The 19007-nt window shown below is 51.4% G+C and overlaps 1 protein-coding gene across 3 annotated transcripts in view; it reads right to left on the bottom strand.

Annotated features, from left to right (window-relative positions):
• Nucleotides 1-19007, bottom strand: part of SCHIP1 (schwannomin interacting protein 1) — a 134264-nt gene that overhangs the window by 22101 nt on the left and 93156 nt on the right. For 2 of the 3 annotated variants that reach the window (XM_064665744.1, XM_064665743.1), the window contains one exon: nucleotides 15061-15510. The exons of the other annotated variant lie outside the window; for it this stretch is intronic. In XM_064665744.1, coding sequence (XP_064521814.1) covers nucleotides 15061-15510 — 450 coding nt within the window. The remainder of the gene's footprint in view (nucleotides 1-15060; nucleotides 15511-19007) is intronic. 3 annotated transcript variants of the gene reach the window in all.

Below are 19007 nucleotides of genomic sequence, written 5' to 3'. Positions count from 1 at the left end.
AACTCTCTGGTGACATAAAAGCGACAAATCACAGGGAAAACAACCAGATTTTTCCATGAACCCCATTCAGGGAGGCTCACTGGTACCACACAGGCTGAATTTTTAATTGGGCAATTTATGAGCTGGATCACACATGTTTAATAGAGAATTTACAGGATGATGAGGAGCAGGTATGAGCCCACCAAGCACTCACTGCTAATGAGTGGAGAGAGGAAGGCTCCAGGGAAACCTTGGAGCTGCTTCCAGTGCCTACAGGGGCTCCAGGAGAGCTGGAGAGGGACTGGGAACAAGAGTGACAGGACAAGGGGAATGGTTTTAAGCTACAGAAAGGTGGATTTACACTGGATATTAGGAATAAATCCTTCCCTGGGAGGGTGGCGAGGCCCTGGCACAGGTTGCCCAGAGAAGCTGTGGCTGCCTCTGGATCCCTGGAAGTGCCCAAGGCCAGGTTGGAGCAACCTGGGCTAGTGGAAGGTGTCCCTGCCCATGGCAGGGGTTTGGGACTGGATGACCTTTAAGGTCCCTTCCAACCCAAACCATTCCCTGATTCCACGAACCATTTAACCTACCAGCACCTAGAGAATGTGAGGATACAGAACAGCAAAGCTCCAGCTGCCTCCTTGCAATGTGATTTATATGGTTAAAAATAAAATATTCTTGGGGAAATGCAATATTCCCAGAATGCTTATGGACAACACAAGCTCTTCAGCAGGACAAGGCAAACCTGTCAGGTTTGGTGTCAGCAGCAATAAATTCAAATATCCCAACCCACCTCACTCTGCAGCACTATTTCTACCCCACTTGGGAGTGGATTTGTAGCAAATCCCATCAGCTACAACCCAACTTTCCCCATTTTTGGCTGGCACACACAGTGCCCTGCATCCTGGGAAAGCAGAGGGGTTGGGCTGGGTGATATTTGCCCGAGCTGAACTGAACTCAAAGCTCAGCCATCCTCCCTCCCTGCAGCTGATGTGCCAATCCAGCTCAGGGACAGCTGCTCCCAGCAGCATTCCCAGTCCTGCTGCACCAGCTGTGCCCGACTCACCCCCTGCCTTCACCAGGAGCAGCCTGGCACCATCAGCCAGGGCATCCACACCACCCTGCAATCAAGGAGACCCCCTGACTTCACCTCTAAATCCTGTTTTCTGCTCCAAGCCTGGGCTTGGAGAATCCTGATACCCATCAGCTCCCAAAACCATCTGAAATCTTCCATGAAATATTCCCAAAGCTGCAGCTTTATAAATATTGACACAGAATAGCTGAAAATCATTAAAGTGTGAGCTGTGAGGAACATCTTCATCTGATCTCTTTTGATACCAAATTTAATAGAAGTTTTTCACTGCCCTAATAACCCAGTTATGTATTTTCAAATCCATGGTCAGCACATGCAGCTCACAGACAAGATTCCCTATCCTTCTTCTCCCCACTTATTTATTTTCGTTTTTCAAATATTAAATTTGTTATTTTCAAAAACATATTTGAAAAAAATAAAGCTGCAGTGGGCCCCATGACACACATTTTAACAGCAGCAGAGAGAATTAATGTATTTTTCCAGGAGTAAGAGAGAAGAGGGGAAAAACGGCAGGACAAGAGAGAGATTTTCCCTGAGAGGATGAAGGACAGGGTGGCCTTCACCTTCCTGGGACAGCAGGAATTATGTGGAAGTGTTGCTGAGTTGGAGGCAGAAATCCCACATCCCATGCCCAACACTTAGAAACCATTAAGCCACTGGTCTGGGGCCAAAAGTAATTTCTGGATGAAATATTAAGCCCTTTTAATTCTGGCAAAAATCCCTGGAACTGCAGACAGGCAGAGCAGCACAACCTGCATTTAAATACAGGTGATTAATTCCTTTTTCGTGTGCCCTGTACAACGGGGCTGCACTTATTTCATCCTGCAGCAAAAATCAGGGGCTGAGTTATCACTTATAAATAAGAGATATCACTTATAAATAAGGCTGTGACCCCACAGGAGCCAGAGGGCAACATCTGGGGGTGGGGATGGGATTATCCTGCCGCGGGGGTGCCTCGAGGTCATCTATCCCTTTCCATTCCCCTCCTGCTTTCCAGTTGGGAACAGCTGAGAGGGCTTATTTCTGGGCTGGCTTTATTTTACAGCTCATTTGAATTGCAAAACGGGCGATAAAAAGCCCAGAGCAGGGACTTGCAGGCTGAAGAATAAACACACCCGGGTCACAAACGCACCGTGGAATGAAAAGTTTCCTTTTCAAGCAGAGGCAAAGCCCATCAATATGAATATACTGGTGCAAACAGGTGACTGTGTGCCCTTTAAACGCTTCCTCAAGAAAAGAGTGAGTTTGCAGGGACAAACCTTCCTCTGAGTCGTGGGCAGGACAGAAATTGTGGATTTTTGCCACAGCTCTGAAGGCAGATCCCCATTAATTCCAAGCTTAGTGCCAGAAATCCACCTTTTTGGGGGGAGTTTACTTATACCATGCACACAACACTCCCCAAACCAATAATCCTTCAGAGAAGTTCAATCCCTGACACTGCTGAGATCAGGGGGTTTGGGAAGGATGGGATGGAGCAAACACAGGTCCAATGTGAGTAAAGCCCTGCTCCTGCTTCAGGTTGATTTTAACTTTTCAGCCTTTAAACAAACGGCTGTAAAGCTGATTTTTTTTTCAGTTTGCCTCCCAACCCCACTGTCACTCGCGAAAGGAAAACCAATAATCCTCTTGTGCTGCAGCAGCCCGGGGCAGAAAGCTGATTACCCTTAATGGGTATCACTTACAGCCCCAAAACCAATTCCATCAGCGCTAAGAAATCCCATTCCTGCTCCTTCCTGACACCAAACCCAGTCTTTAAAGTAAGACATGAAGTTATCCCCCTCGGTAGGGCAGGCACAGAGAGCATGAAGCTGGAAAAAGCTAAAAATAACAGGATAAGCAAGGGTGGATCCCAAGTGAGCCTTATTAGTCATGGAGAGAGGGAGCCACGGGGCTGCTGCTGGTGGCAGAGCAGCACCATATAAGAGCAAGAAAAGACTCTTGTCTCTTAAATCTCATTTCTCCCCCTCTCCTGCTCTACCTCAGGCATTCTTTTCCTCTTGTTCTGGCAGCCTCCAGCTCCTCCTGATAACACGGGGTCTTGTTTTCTGCGAGTCTTACACGGAATAAAGATCATTTTAGGGTGGTTCATTTTAAGGTGTCTGCTGGAATCAGACCAGTATTGGCAGCCAGGCATGTCAGGGGGTTGGTAGACATTGGGGGTTGGATTTTTTTTCCACTTACACCATCTTTGTGTCCAAATGGAGTGTTTGAGGTGAGCGATGGAGTCCCTGAGGGCAGAAGGGCCCAGCAAGGGCAGCGCTGGCTCCCAGAGGATTAATTTGGATGAGCACAAAGGGGAAGGTGCAACTTGCAGTTTTCTCTTAGGATGAAGCCATGGGACAACAGAGGCATTAGTAAGGAAGAAATTCTTGCCAGGGTGAGGCCCAGAGAACCTGTGGCTGCCCCACCCCTGGAAGTGTCGGAGGCCAACTTGGAGCAGCCTGGGTGGGAGGTGTCTCTGCCCATGGAACAAGATGAGCTTTAAGGTCCCTTCCAACTCCAAGCAGCCTGTGATTGATATAAACACAGAGGAACACCAAAGCTCAGCCTGCAGCTTTCCAGCACCTCCAATGTGAAAATCCCTGGGAATGCTCAAGATACCTGGGAGCAGGATTGGGAGCATCCGTCACCCCGGCACAGCGGGGCTGCATTTGCACACAGTGGCCCCTTGTTCCTGTGACCAAAACCCAGAGAACTGCTGTTTGTTCTCATGACTGGGGCTGTCTCCTGAGCTTCTCTAAGCATCCCATTCATCCAGAGCAGCCCTCATGTCTCCAAACCCCTTTTCTAGCAGGACTAACACGCACACAGCGTTCCGGCTCCGCGCGCTGCTCCACCGTAATTTTCCAGTTTAAAAGGAATAATGATAATTAAGCAGTGAAATAAGGTTTTAGTGCTTCAACACTCGTGAAGACAAATGAAAAATCAAATGTAAAGAAGAAAAGAGAGCAGTGCTGCACATAAAGCTGTGTCTTGGCCCAATTTCAGCCCCTGCAGACGGCCAGGGGAGCAGGAGTGCTCGTTCCATCCCGGGCCCTACCACACTCTCTGCTTTTAATGCCACTTTGGACTCCTACCTTTCATGTCAGGGAATTAAATCCACCATTACACCGCTACATCACCAGGGCAGGCTCTAGGAATAAGCCCTACTCCTGCAAACAAGCCCAGGGATGTTTTGGCAAAGCTTCAGGAACTCCTCAGCAATCAGGTGTTGGCACAACCTCGGGATGTGCCATTAAGCAGAGGCTGGTTCTGGCCTCAGATTCCCTCTACAGAGAAATTAGAGATCATGTTTCTGGATTTTACCAAACTATCAGTGCAAAAGGAGCTGGGAAAGAAAAGCCAGAGCAGGTTGTTGTGTCTCTGCTGCACAGCTTCTCTCCATCAGCTCTCCCAGGAGCTGCCAGCCCAGAGCAGAGGGATCACAAATGACCTTTTAACATGAAACTAAAGCCACAGCCAGGCCTGCTTTGTAAACCAGAGTCATGGCCACTGTTTGCTCAGAGCCACTGACCATGGAATCACAGAATTGTTGAGGTTGGAAAAGCCCTCTGTGATCACCGAGTCCAACCATTCCCAGCACTGCCAAGGCCACCACTGACCCATGTCCCCAAGTGCCACATCCACAGGGACAGGGACTCCACCACTGCCCTGGGCAGCTGTGCCAGGGATGGACAACCCTTTCCAGGAAGGAATTCTCCCAATATCCAACCTGAGCCTCCCCTGGCACAGCTGAGGCCGTTCCCTCTCCTCCTGTCCCTTGTTCCCTGGGAGCAGAGCCCGACCCCCCCCGGCTCCCCCCTCCTGTCAGGGAGTTGCAGAGCCAGAAGGTCCCCCCTGAGCCTCCTTTTCTCCAGGCTGAGCCCCCCCAGCTCCCTCAGCTGCTCCTGCTGCTCCAGCCCCTTCTCCAGCTCTGTTCTCTTCCCTGGACACGCTCCAGCCCCTCCATGTCCGGCTTGATCCTGTTTGTCCTTGGCTGGAGCCTTGTTTGTGCTTGTCCCACATGGGTGTAGGACACTGTCTGGGGTGGCAAAGGCTGGGCTGGAGGTTGGATTGACACCCTACCCGTGGAGCTGGGCCTGGGTCTGGCCTCAAACCAGGAGACAAGGGAGAAAGGGAATGGGCGACACCAAAGCCCTGAGGCATGGGAGGAAAAGGAGAGGGAGGTGGGAACTGTGGCTGCTGCAGCAGAGCAATTACAGCTCAAAGGGACAAAACAAAGTCCCCCAGCTCTCAGGGAGCTGTGCTGGGGAGCACAGGAGGGCTCTGCTTCCCCACAGTGGGTGTTCTCCAAGGAATACTCGTCTCCAGGCTGGAAACAGCCACAGCGTGTCCAAGGCACCTGGATCCTTCTGGTGGCCTTCCCTGGGGAAAGTTTATTTTACAGGAAACTGTTATTTCTCCAGCAGGCACGTGCTATGTTACATGTTTACTAATTCCCCTCCATATGGATTAATGTAACAAGAGAAAAAAAACCCCTTTTCCTAAAGCTCCAGTTACTGTGTCACAGGCACCTCATCTCTGGGTGCCCCTTGGGAATCAAGGCAGGGCTGGATCCGGACCTCAAACTGCTCCATTTGGGTTCCAGTTTGGTTTGGTCCAGGGCAAAACATGAAAATCAGAGTAATTAACAGGCATTAACACTGTTAATTGTTATATAGACACTACACTGGCTGTGAGCTCCAGCCCTCCTAAAGGAATGCTGGAGGCCTTGGAAGGGTTTTTGGAGGCTGCAGCAGCTCTCCAGTGTCTATGATTTGTCTCAGCAATTTCAGTGACACAAACCTGCAGCTAATTCTACATCCCAAGCTTTTCATGAGGATGAAAACGTGGGGAGAACAAAGCAGGAGGGACTGCAAATGGAGCTCTGGAGAGGATGGGAGCTTGGAGCCATTCCCTGGGGATAACACAGCTCCATGTTGGACCAAGCCATGCAGAGATCTGGGCTGGGGAATGGCCCAGCACCACCACCACAAAATCTCATCTTTCATCTCTACATCAAGCCAAATATATAAATTTACATGGCAATATGGGGACAGGGGACTCAAGGAACTTCAAGGTCCATTCCAAGCCCACAATGTTCTCTGATTCCACCTGCAAATGTGGGAAACCCTCATCTCCTGTGGACAGCCTGGACTGGTATTTCCTGGGAAACAGCTTAGTTCCTCCAGCCTTTGTACAGGGGGAAGGACTGGCCAAGCTCTGAGCACCTATTTTGTGCAATTTAAATATTATTTAATCTACGGAAATATCATCCATTTTGGTCATTTGGGATGCAGCTCAAAGGAATTCCTGGAGAAGAGGGGTCAAGGCCGTATTCCAAGTTTGCAGGGACCCTGATTTTCACCTAATTTGCCCTTCCCAGAAGCAGAGACTGGGAAAGGGTCCTGGAGATGTTTGTTGTTGTTTTTTTTTCCCAAGGCTACAGGATGTTTCCCTGCTGCTCCCAACAGCTCCCAGGTGAGCCTACAGGAATAACAAGCTGGGAGCCTTCCTCTCAAGAAAAGGCCCCTTTGGTCTTTGCAAGGCACAGCCAGAAGTTGGTTTTATGCTTTGAAAATGAGAACTAATGGCTGAGAAAGCAGCAGAAGAAAGGGAAGGCCAGCTGGATAAATGCTAAATAAGCAGCTGGATATTCTGCATTAATGCAAAAGCACAGCACAGAGGAGTCAGGATGGAAGAATGATTCACTGATTAATTATTTTTTTTTTCTTAACTACCAAGAACAGTTGCTCATCAAACACCCCTCAAGCCAAGGAGCCAGGGGGGAGGATGACCATCCATGACTCAGGTACAGAATTACTAGTTCCCCAAGTCCCTCTTTAATAAATCCAACGTAGGAATTACATGAAATAAAAAGTTTAGATTAAATTTTTAATAACTCACTAAAAGCATCTCGATTCCCTACAGGCCACACACACCAGCAGCTTTTGTGTGCATAAAGAATTAAGCACTTTAATATAGTTCTCTTTTATTTCTTAACGTTGCCATCTACCAGCAGAGAGGGGATCAAATCTCAGCCCAGCACTTCCCTTTCCTCCCTGACCCTTCCAAATTGCAGCTATTTCCTCCAAAAACCTCGGATTTCACTGTAACAAAGCCCAGGGCAGCTGAAACAAATGTCCTTAGTGTGATTTTCTTATTTGAAGGAGATCTACAGATCCCTGGGCTGCAAACCCACAGGGGGGGTATAAATAAGATCTCCCACTTCTGGGACACAAAAGGGAAAGATGAACACCCCAAAAAATGATCCAAGTGCTGGAAGAAGCTGGAGTCCCTTGAGGAGAAGAGGGATTATGTAGCACCTCACATCTAAGGCAACAGTTGCTGATAATTGCAAGAGGAAAAGTCATTTTCCACCAAAGCTGTGCTGGCTCAGGATTGATTTCACAGCCAGGTCGGTGGGAGAGCTGGGAGGAATATTTTTAAACCTTTTTAGTTCTTAACTAAGGAAACTTCCCTCAAAAAAGTAGAATTATTTGAAGATTGAATAGACAAAATAAAGCAAACTCTGGTGGAGGAGAACCAGAGACCCTCAGCCGAGTTCCTCTGCCTGGCAGAGGATGGGGAAGCAGCCCCTGATCCATAGGAATTCCTGGATTTTTAGTAGAAAACACTAAACTGATCAGATGATGTGATTATTTTCAACAGCTGTTCGGTTTAGAAAATAAAAACCTATTGTAAGGCACTGGGAGAACCTGCAAAAATCAGATTTACGTCCAGTGCTGATTGTACCAAACTTAACACAGGAATTTTACACTCCTCCTCAACAGGGTTTCCCCTCAAAAAGCATCATAAAAGTCTTATTTTTACTGATGTTTTAGGAGTAGGAGAAATGATGCCCTGGATATAGCCAGGATCCAGTCATTTCTTTCCAGCTTCTACACAAACTTTAGAAAAATAACCACTTAATTTTCCAACCTCAAATCCAGGCAGAGAGGAATAAGGAAACAAATCACAGTAATTCTTGCTGTTCCTATCACTGCTAAGCCAATTCTGCTGGTAATAAACACACTCTGTGAGGTCTTGGGGGGTATTTCAAGCATTACTTAGAGTATTTAAATAAGGATTTTCAGCAGAAAGGTCCCTGAGCAACAACTGTCACCGTTAGTTTTGGAGTCAGGATGAGCCTGGAATTTGAGTGCTCCTCTGTAGATCTGCAACTGTGCTTGGAGTTGCACTGAGTAACCTCTTTTTATATGGTTTTAAATACCCTCTGCCCATAATTTCCCTCTCCACACGCAGCATTTTCCATAGTTCCAGGTGTTACAGACCCCCCCTCCCGCCCCACTGCCAGATCCACACTCTCCATCCACGGCCAAAATATCAGCTTTTCCACAGCACAGGTCAGTTCTGAGGATTAAACCCCCAGTGCCTTGCATTTATCACACCTAATATGCAAGAAATAGATGCATTAAGTACATAATTATTATCCAGGCAAATAAGCATTCCTGCTGCTATTTCAACCCAGACACTTCAGATCGAGTGGGAATTTGAAGGATTAGCAGCAGGGGAGGGGCTCCAGAATCCCTTTAGTTCAAGATTTCACCAACAAAACCACGTTCTGAGACATCAAAATTTTTGATTGGCGTAAAGACTCACTTCTCTCCTTGGAAAATCCTTCACACTTGCTACTTACCATACCCAGTACCAAAAATATTGAGTTAAAACAGACCTTTCCACAGCCAGATCACCAATATCATCCCCCAGCATTGCACAAGCACATGAAAGGGACATTTACTGTTGCTGCAACACCATTAGTGTTAAAACAACCCAACTTTCTCAGCTTTTCCTGGTGATTTCCACATCCCTGAGGAACCATCCACTTACCAGTCGACTGAGAAGCAGTGCCAGCTCACAGGGGTCCATCACCCAGAGGAGTTCACATCCCAGAAATACTCAAATAAAGGAGAATCATCCATCAAACAGACCCCACGTGCTGCCACCCCCAGTGTTTGGCCCTTTCCTTCCTGCAAGGCTCTGCAGCAGCAATGGAAATAAAGCTTTTGCTCAGGGTTATTAATGGTGGGGGTTTGCCTGGCCTGGTTTGGGAAGCAGCAAACACACCTCTCTCCAATCTGTGTAATTACCAACTGCAAGGAACAGGGATTGAGAATTCCTCGGGATGTTTTCCGAGCTCAGTGCCATGGCACACTCTGGCAGGATTCATTAACACCTCCCCTGACCTTTGAGATGGGTGGAACGTGGCCAAAGTCCAGCCCTGTGCTGATTCCCTGCAACACATCCCACAGGTCCCCACCCCAGGGACACTGGCACAAAGCAGATCTCCAGCTGGGCTCAAATGATGGCATTTTCCCCAGTTAAAAGGTCTGTTTTCGTGTCAAAGCCTTAAAACAAATTAAGTGCCCTGAGGAACCTCCTTCATCACAGCTTTGCCCGGTGAAGAGCTAAATGGGCAAATCAAGCAGGTAAAAGAGCTGTCAGGTGGACAGAGAAGGTCCTGCTGGGCCCCTGGGCTGCAGGAACGACAGAAAGGCAATTTCCTGCAAGGCAGAAGTTTGATTTTGGAAATCAGTGTGTCAGAAGTTAACAGGCTGACAGCTCTTGTCTGGGGAAAATTGCTCCCAGGCATTAAAGCCCCGGCTGTCACTCCCTGCTCCCAGCACTCCCAGCCAAGACAACACCTCACATCAGCTGGGGATGAAGAAACCAACACTTCAGGAGAGCTCAATCAAGCAGTTATTGCTTATTTGAAGTGAGAGCAAACTCACTGCCAATCTTCCAGGCCGTGTTTGCTCCCTAAATGCTGGCACAGCACTCCAGGGTGGACCAAAGCTCTCCACCAAGGGTCTGTCCTTGATCTCAATTCATGCTCCTGACAGTCCAACACTCTCACAGGGCTTTAACCAGCAGCTGTTGGGTGGAGAAACATCATTCCTGGCTCCATTTCTCTCCTCCCTCTTTCCAACCTGGTCTCCACATTTCTCCTTTCATGACAGCTGCTCTGACCCAGGAAAACCAGACCCCTGCCCATGGCCAATTATGAGGTTATTTAAAGCTTTCAGCCCACGCTGCAATACATGCTTTGAATTCACTTCAAACTTCCAGCAGCCGTGAGAGGAGACACCAATAAAGCCACAGGTAGAAGAAGCAGGTATTTACCTGGGCCATCAATGCCATCCTACCAGCTTTGGGCATCTCCTGCTTGAGCCCTTAAAGCCTTTCCATAGAATCACAAGAGTCATTAAGGTTGGAAAAGCCCTCGAGGACCATCAAGTCCAGAATCACTAAGGCTGGAAAAGTCCCTCTAGGACCACCAAGTCCAGCTGTTAACCAGCACCACCACATTCACCTCCAGACCGTGGCCCCAAGTGCCACAGCCACACTTTCCAACACTTCCAGGAGGTTTCCAGCTCTTTCCGAATGCAGACCTGAAACTCTTCCAGCCTGCACCTGGTGAGTTTAGGACTGTCACCACCAGCTCTGGATCTTCTTTTCTGCTTTTCAGGGACACCCCCAAGTGCTCTGCAGACCTTCCTGGGCAGCTGGATGCTGATCACACCCAGCTCTGAGCAGAGCAGGAGCACTGTGCCCACCTCCACTGGCTCAGGACAACCTTGAGGACAAAATAAGTCAGAAGGAACCAAATTTAAGTTCCTAACACACTGTAAATGTTGCCTGGGGCCAAGTGATGTGTCTGGACCCAGTGCTGATGTGGGATCTGTTCTATTTACCACCGAAGTGACCAAATAACGGGCATCAATCTGTCTCCACAGCACACGCAGGAATATTTTAGTGACGAAAAAGAGGCTCCAGCACACCCTCACCCACACAAAAGGCTTCTGCAGAAGTCCTGGAGGCTGCAGGGATGAGCTTTTATCACCACTGCCTGCAACAAGCTTTGTGGGCAGCACAATTCCCTCAGCAGTGCCATCCCCTCCCCAGCCTGGCACGAGTGAGGGTAAGTCGGAGCTGCCTGAGCCACTTTCCCCTCCTGCAAGCGTGGGGTTTTTTTTTAATTGACTGTGGAATTTGCAGATATTATTCTCAGACAATACATCCTATTGATTGTAATTACCATCCTCGGAGCTGCGAGGGGAAGAATATTAAAACCATTAAGGCCGATTTGGATTTTATTGGAGCCATTAGCGGAGCGGCGAGCGGGGCGTCGCTGCTTCCCCGGCACCTCCACAGCTCCCCGGGGCCATAAATCATCTCATGGCACATTTGCTACTGCTTTGGAGACAGCCAGGAGCGGAGCAAAGGGGAAAAATTAAAAAAAATGGGAGGGGGTGGATCTGTGCAGCTGGGTGATGAGATCGATCCAAGCATCTCCGTGATGAACCTGCTGAGCAGCCGCTGCCTTCAGAAAGGAGGGGATTTCTTCCCTCAGGTGGAGTCCAGAAGATTCAAGGGACATTTAACACAACCCACTGGGCCTGTAGCTGCTTGTCTGCCCAAGTGCAGCTTCAAAAACAGTCATTTCACCTTTATTTGGGTGAAGAAAGGAAATATTCTCCATTTCTAGACACCTTTTTCCCACCTCACCCATGTGGACCCTCCCAGAGCCATGTGGCATTAGGGACCTGGGTGGCACCTCAAGAAGAACCTGCCCAAGGATGTGGCATGGCCAGGATGGACAGATCCTGACCCATAGCTGGTCCTGGGAGGTCTCTCAGCAGCATCACTTCATGGGGCTGCCAAGGCCGAGCAGCAGTTGCCAACCTCTTCCCAAAAGTCCTGCTGGGAGCCTCTCAGCCACCACGGCCCTGTCTGCACCCTGAGGAACCAGCTGTGGCCCTCCTGCCTTGTCTGTGCTGTGATTTGGAAGCAAAACAACAGCCGCTTCCATGTAATTAATATTCCCTTTTTCCAGCCTTCCCAGCAACTTGGGGCAGATCTCTGCACCTACAGATGCGACTGAAGGTCCCTCACCAGCTTAAATGACATTTAGTCCACGTGAAGCCTTCCCAACCGCTTCTTGCATTTCAGCCCAGATCTTCCTTGCCTGGAAAACCTCCTAAAACCATCTCAGAGCTTCCTTAGAAGGGAGAATTTCCTTCTCCTGTGAGTCCAACATGAGCACTGTCCTTCAGCAAGGACTCGGCACAGGTCCCCGTGGGCTTGCAAGGACACAGCACAGGTCACTGCAGGCTTGTGGAGCACCAGCAACTCCCCAAACCAGGCTGAGAAGGAGCCAGCCAGGGACAGGGAGGAGGGATGGAGCAGCCAGGGCTCCTCTCCTGTCACCCAGCCCCACGTGTGACCCCACAGTGAGGAGCACAGTGGGCAGCAAAGCTGCGCCCAGACCGAGCTGTGACAGGTCACTCCTGTCCCACTGCAGTCACCCCTGCCCTGCCTCCTCCTGGAGCACGAGAAAAGCAACTAAATACAGGTGCTGACAGCAGAAAGGACTCTATTTTCCTTAATAAAACATCCCTGCTGGATTCCTGAGAACGTAAACCAGCCTGAGGAACACTTGCACTCAGAGCAGCAGCTGCTTTCACATCCCGTCCCTGGTGAGGAGACGATTTCAGACCACACCAGCCAAGGCCTGTTCCAGTGAAATCTCCCTTTTCCTGAGATATTCTGCAGCAGTTGGAGCAGCCCAGTCCATCCCCTCGGAACTTGCTTCCTGGCTGCTTTCACTTCATGATTCCCATGTTTACAAACACTCGGGCTTCCAGCAGGGCAAGGCAAGGTTTTGTTATAAACAGCAAGACACTGAACCGCAGGGAAATGTCAAGGGCAGGAAAAACAAAAATAAAACCAGAGGTTTTCTCTTCGGTCTGGTTTAGCCTTGAAGGTCCATGCAGGGGAACACTGGGTGCTACAGACACAGCCCAGGAAGGGCAGGAGGAACCATGGGGGCATCAAACACCCCTTCTGAGCCAGCCAGGAGGTGAAATGTCCCTTCCCAGCAGGGTCTGGGCTGCTGCCAACAGCCCTTTCCCTTTGATCCAGGTGGGAAGTGGAAGGAGCAGAGCTGGACTATCTCCTCCTCCTCCACCCTGTGAGCCAGGGGAAGGGAAATCCTGGAGCAAACACAGGGATGGAAAGCAAAGCAGGAGCTTCCTCAGGCGCCTCCAGGACAGCCAGTGGGGTGGAGAGCGGAGAAAGGTCTCTCCACTGGAAAACTCATTGTAGAGTGAAAAACTCCAGTTGCTGTGGGTGTGAGAGAAGCAGCAGCTCAGTCCTACCCGTGGGAGGTGCTCTCAAGGTGTCGGGCTCCTCGATTCCCAAACCTGGGGGTCCATCACCAGCTCCACGTGCTGCCGAGGAGTGCTTGGTTTGCACAGCACTGCAAACCCCGGCTCTCTGCGGGACAAGTCGGGGCGTGAGGCAGCCTGATTGCCTTCCAGAGCCTTTGTGCTGGCAGGAGGGAACGGGAGGATGGAGGAGGAAAATCCTTACAGGGGTCAACAGGCAAAATTCCTTCGCTGACAGCTCACCTGGAGAAGCACATGCCTGGAGGCAAAGAGTTTCCAGCAGTGGGTGCTGCCAGCAGAGTTGATCAGATAAGGCTGCAGAAAGGAGCTCCCAGACCACAAAAATGAGGTGGGTATTTTTTCTTTAAGAGTTTCTGCACAAATGACTGTAATTAAGGATGTTACCTGTCAGTTCCTCAGGGCGCTGAGGCTACAACGTTCAGGCTTTGGAAAAAGCACCCCCTTGCATGGCAGCAGTCCCACTCAGCCCTCAGCTTACTCATCGTGCCCAGCACCCACCCAGATTTGTCACCAATTAGTTGTAATTCAAGGCTTTGGGGGGGAAATCCCCACCTCCCTGAGCTCGATGACTTCACAGGAAGTAAAGGGCTGGAATGCCTTTTAAAAACCCAAAAATCCTGACAGAAAGCCAGGCGTGCCAGAGGCCAGGCTGTAGGGTCTGGCTGGGGAGGCACACGGGGCTCATCACGTGTTCCAGCGCATCCCAAGGCTCCCTGCAGAGCTTCCAGGAGATTTTGTGGATTCCTTTGAATTCATACATTATGGAAGAGTCTCAACCAGAGTCACCGGTGTGTCTGCAGTGCTTGTTCACACAACATCACTGCAGCTCCAAAGTTCTGAGCAATTCCTAAGTCACTCTGCAAAGAGTGAGATCACACCACAATTTACAGGGTTTGCTGCAAAACAGCATTTGGGGGTTTCATCCTGGCTGACAAACAGCAGGTTCTTAGGGAAGATTCTTTCCCTTAGGAGAGGGGAACGTGCACCGCCAGCCTGGCACCACTCCCAGCCTGGGAAAAGCTGTTATTGCTCTGCCTCTCCAAGGAGAAGCCACCTCTCAGACAGCCTGGTGGTGGCACCTTGCACCCACCAGGCACCAAGAGCATCCCTGGCCCCATCCCTGGAGTAGCAGGGAATGAGCTCTCACCGTGGCCAAAGATATTCCAGGAAAGTTAGAAAATCACAGAATGGATTGTGTTGGAATGGGCCTTAAAGCTCATCTCATTCCAAGCCCCAGGGCAGGGACACCTTCCACTAGCCCAGGTTGCTCCAAGCCCCGTCCAGCCTGGCCTTGGACACTTCCAGGGATGAGGCAGCCACAGCTTCTCTGGGCAGCCTGTGCCAGGGCCTCCCGCCCTCACAGTCAAGAATTTCTTCCCAGTATCCCACCTAAATCCACCCTCTTGCAACTTAAAGCCATTCCTCCCTGTCCTGTCCCTCCATCCCTTGTCCCAAGTCCCTCTCCAGCTCTCCTGGAGCCCCTTCAGGCCCTGCAAGGGGCTCTCAGGTCTCCCTGGAGCCTTCTCTTCTCCAGGGGAACCCCCCCAGCTCTCCCAGCCTGGCTCCAGAGCAGAGGAGCTCCAGCCCTCGGAGCATCTCCGTGGCCTCCTCTGGCCTCGCTCCAGCAGCTCCACATCCTTACGCTGGGGACCCCAGCGCTGGACGCAGCACTCCAGGTGCCATCCCACCAGAACAAACCAATTCCCCCCTCCAACCTCCACCACCGACCCCCAAACGCACCCCCCCCCACAACCGCCTCCCCGCTCCTCCCCAGCACCGCGACCCTTCCCCACTCACCGAGGCGGGGTTGGCGCGGGGGTTCCTCTCCTGCTCCCGGCACTGCAGCCCCGCCAGGTGCCTCTCCAGGGCTGCCCAGTCCATCGCGGGGGGCTGCGGCTCCCGGGGGGGCCTCGCCCCGCCGCCCCTCCGCCCGGCCGGCCCCGCGGCCGCCCCCCGCTCGGTGCGGGGCGGGGGGTGCGGGCGGGCCGAGCGCCGGGGGGGACCGGCGGGCACGGACCCGCACCCGCGCCCATGGGCGGCGGGGCAGCGCGGCGGGCACGGCGGGGACCCCCCGTCCTCCTCCTCCGAGTCCTCCTCCGAGTCCTCCAGCGCCGCCAGGTCCAGGCTGCTGGGGCACGGCGAGGACTTGCCCTCCGAGCACGGCGTGGCTTTGCTGGAGTTGGATTCCGAGCTGGAGCGGCTGCTGCCGGCGTCGCTGCCTAAATCCATGCCATCCTCCCGGGAATCCTGGCGGAGAGAAGCGAAGGGGAGCCGTGGCGGCGGCGCCGGGAGCGCTCCTGCCCGCCGGGCACCGGGAAGCGCCGGCCCCGGGGCCGCCCCCGCGCTCCGGAGCTGCCGCCGGCGGGGCGGCCCCGGGCGGGGCGGGGAAGGGAGGGCGGGGGGCTCGGGGGTGCGGGGCGGGCTGGGGGTGCGGGGTGCGGGCTCGGGGGGCGGCGCTGCCGCGGCCGCCGCGGGGGGAGCCGGGGCCGGGCGGGGCGGAGGCTCCGCCGCTCGGGGGCTGCGGGAAGCGCCGTTTGTGCCCTGCGAGAATAGGGGGGGAAATCGGCGGTTTTGTTATTTTTTTTAAAAAATTATAACTACGGTGTGAAGTCATGTCGTTGTTATAACTGTTATAACTATTTCTTTCTTCTACAATAAATTATTATTATTATTATTCACGATTTCCGCGGTTGGGTCGGGACAATCCCGAGCACGAACACAGGCTGGGCAGGGAATGGATGGAGAGCAGCCCTGAGGAGAAATATTTGGGGGTGTTGGTTGACCCAGCCATGTGTTCTGTCAGTCCCAAACCCATCCTCCCGTGCCCTGGGCTGATCCCACAGTGTGAGCAGCAGGGGAAGGGGGGGGATTCTGCCCCTCTGACCCATTGAGGTGAGACCCCACTCTCCAGCTCTCAGGCCCCAACATCTGAAGGACATGGTGCAGAGGAGGCCACAGAGATGCTCCAAGAGCTGGAGCCCCTCTGCTCTGGAGCCAGCCTGGGAGAGCTGGGGGGGTTCACCTGGACAAGAGAAGGCTCCAGGGAGACCTGAGAGCCCCTTCCAGTGCCTAAAGGGGCTCCAGGAGAGCTGGAGAGGGACTGGGGACAAGGGATGGAGGGACAGGACGTAGGGAATGGCTTCAAACTGACAGAGAGTGGATTTAGATGGGATATTAGGAAGGAATTCTTGGTTGTGAGGGTGGGAGGCCCTGGCACAGGTTGCCTGGTCCAGTGGAAGGTGTCCCTACCCATGGCAGGGGGTTGGAACAATGTGATGGTTAAGTTCTCTTCCAACCCAAGCCATTCTGTGATTTTATGGGTTTGGAGAGGGGGTGGAATCGTCTCTGCATGGGGCAGTGGGTTTGCAGGGAGGCTCAGTGACAACTCGAGTGACATCGTCCCTCCCATGCCCCGAGGGACCACAGAGCACCCGCCACAAACCCCCACTTCCACACTCTCCACTTCTTCCCTTCTTTCCAAGTAATTTAAAGTAACTAGTTAAGAGTCTCCTATAAATAACTCTGCTAAAAAAAACTAATCTAGTTTCTGCATTCTGGGTCAGCACAGCCAAGTTTAACACGCAAATGTTCCCATTCCCAAATCCATGGTAAGAGGACCTTTTAAGGTTGTGTGGCTGAAATGGAGAACATTAATCACACAGATGAGCAGCTTCAACACGTGGTTTGGGAGATGTGGCAGCTCTGGGTGGCACATCCCTACAGTCCAAACCCAGTGGATACAGTGGGGGAGAGTTTAGGGGATGGTAAAGTCCTGGCAGAGGGAGAAACAGCAACTAGTCTTAATTAAAATGAAATTCAAACATTAAATTACATGCTTTGTGGCAGAAAGAGGGAAAACAGCTCTATATTATCACACTGTTTTCAGCACAAATCCAAACCAGCCCCATCCCAGACACTGTGAAGAAAATTAACTCCAGCCCAGCCCAAACCAGCCCAGGGGGGTTTAAAAGTGTCCTATTGTTTAGGATGGGGAGGGTGATGCCAGCCGTGGCACAAACACCCAGGCAGTGGGCACAGGGCAGGGGGGGAGTGCTGGGGGGTTCTCCCCTTTGTGGTTCCCTGCAGTCCAGCCTGGCTTTTTTAGTTATTCCAAAGGGAAGAGAGGGAGAAGGGAAACATCTGCAGCCAGTTAACTCCTGGGACTTTTGAACTGGTTGCTATGCAGCTGTTCATCCTGAGGAGACACAGACCTGCCCGGGGGAGAGGGGGATGTGCCTGCTCTGCCACTGCCAAATCCTCCTCAGGATTTGTCTCTTTGGCAGCAGGGACTGACCACCAGGATGGGGGAATCCTGTCAGCCCCAGGAGCTCAGGGGACCAAAATACCAGTGCCATGAGGCAGGAAAAAGATTGGCACAGAAATAGGGCACAGAATGGGGCTGGAATGTTGGAGGTGTTGTGGAGACATCCACTCTTCTCCCATCTGACTGTGGGGTGGGAATCAGACTCACAGAAAGGTTTAGGCTGGAAGGGATTTCAAGCTCATCTTGTTCCTACCCCTTGTCAAGGGCAGGGACACCTTCCACCAGCCCAGGTTGCTCCAAGCCCTGTCCAACCTGGCCTTGGACACTCCCAGGGCTGGGGCAGCCACAGTTTCTCTGGGCAACCTGTGCCAGGGCCTCCCCACCCTCCCAGGGAAGGATTCCTTCCCAATATCCCATCTAACCCTGCCCTCTGGCAGTTTGAAGCCATTCCCTGTGTCCTGTCACTCCATGTCCTTGTAAATAGTCCCTCTCCAGCTTTCCTGTAGGAGATCCTGGCTCCCAGCCACAGCTTCAGAGGGATAACAGGGGCCTGTCATACACAGGGAATAATAATACGGATTATTTGGCCAAGGTGGGATTAACCTCTGGGCTTCAGTGTCTCCACCAGGTGCTTTCCAGGTGACCAGCACAGATTAACCCAACTTTACTCTCCTGACAACCCAAGGCTTCATCCCTCCTCCCAGCTCCATCCCCCCTCACCTTCCAGGCTGCCACAGCTTTTGGGTTGAAACTCCAAAAAAAAAATTTTTAAAAAAATCAGGAACTGTGCAAAGTGCAGGTACAAAAATAATTCCAGCAAATGGCAGGAGGGGGCAAGAGCCTGGGAATTAATTACATTGGCAGAAGTTTTTACCACTTGCACCCCTGTAAGGTTGGGAGGGGGTGGCACTCGACACACTGGGAGGGGTGGAATTCTTTATTTGGGTCTGTTTGAATGTCACCACCACCCTAAAAGTGAATATCTGCTGAGCAAAGGGGAGGAGCTGTTCCCTGGTTCCAGTCTGGCAGCCACAGGCTTGTGGAAAGCTTTATTTATAGGATCTCTGTGCGCCTGATCAATTAGGGAGGTTTCTTTTCTTCCATGCCACCAGTGCATTTATAACATCTCCTACTCCCAGCCCTTGAAAATGCCTCCCTGTCTTCCAAAGGTGTCCTCTCACGAGTTTAACACATCACACACGTGCCTGATGATTTTTCCAAGTTTCCCCTCTTTTTTTTTTTCATTGCAGACAGATAAAATCATTTTGCATCTTGTAGTAAACCCTCCACATTTCTAATTATACATGGAGAACATATTTTCACTTGACCCTTCACAAGAAGAAAGCAGATATTGCTATTCAAAACACATATGTAATTTATCTCTTTTACAAGCCGACATCAAATAAGTTCCTTCTCCAATGCAATGAAAAACTTGAAATTCATCCGAATTTTAAAGGGTGAAGAGTGTGAACACAACCCC

This window comes from Pseudopipra pipra, chromosome 10 (genome assembly GCF_036250125.1).
Source record: "Pseudopipra pipra isolate bDixPip1 chromosome 10, bDixPip1.hap1, whole genome shotgun sequence".
NCBI classification, from domain to species: domain Eukaryota; kingdom Metazoa; phylum Chordata; class Aves; order Passeriformes; family Pipridae; genus Pseudopipra; species Pseudopipra pipra.
The sequence above is the reverse complement of the archived record's forward strand: the minus strand, read 5'-3'. Positions and strand labels throughout refer to the sequence as shown.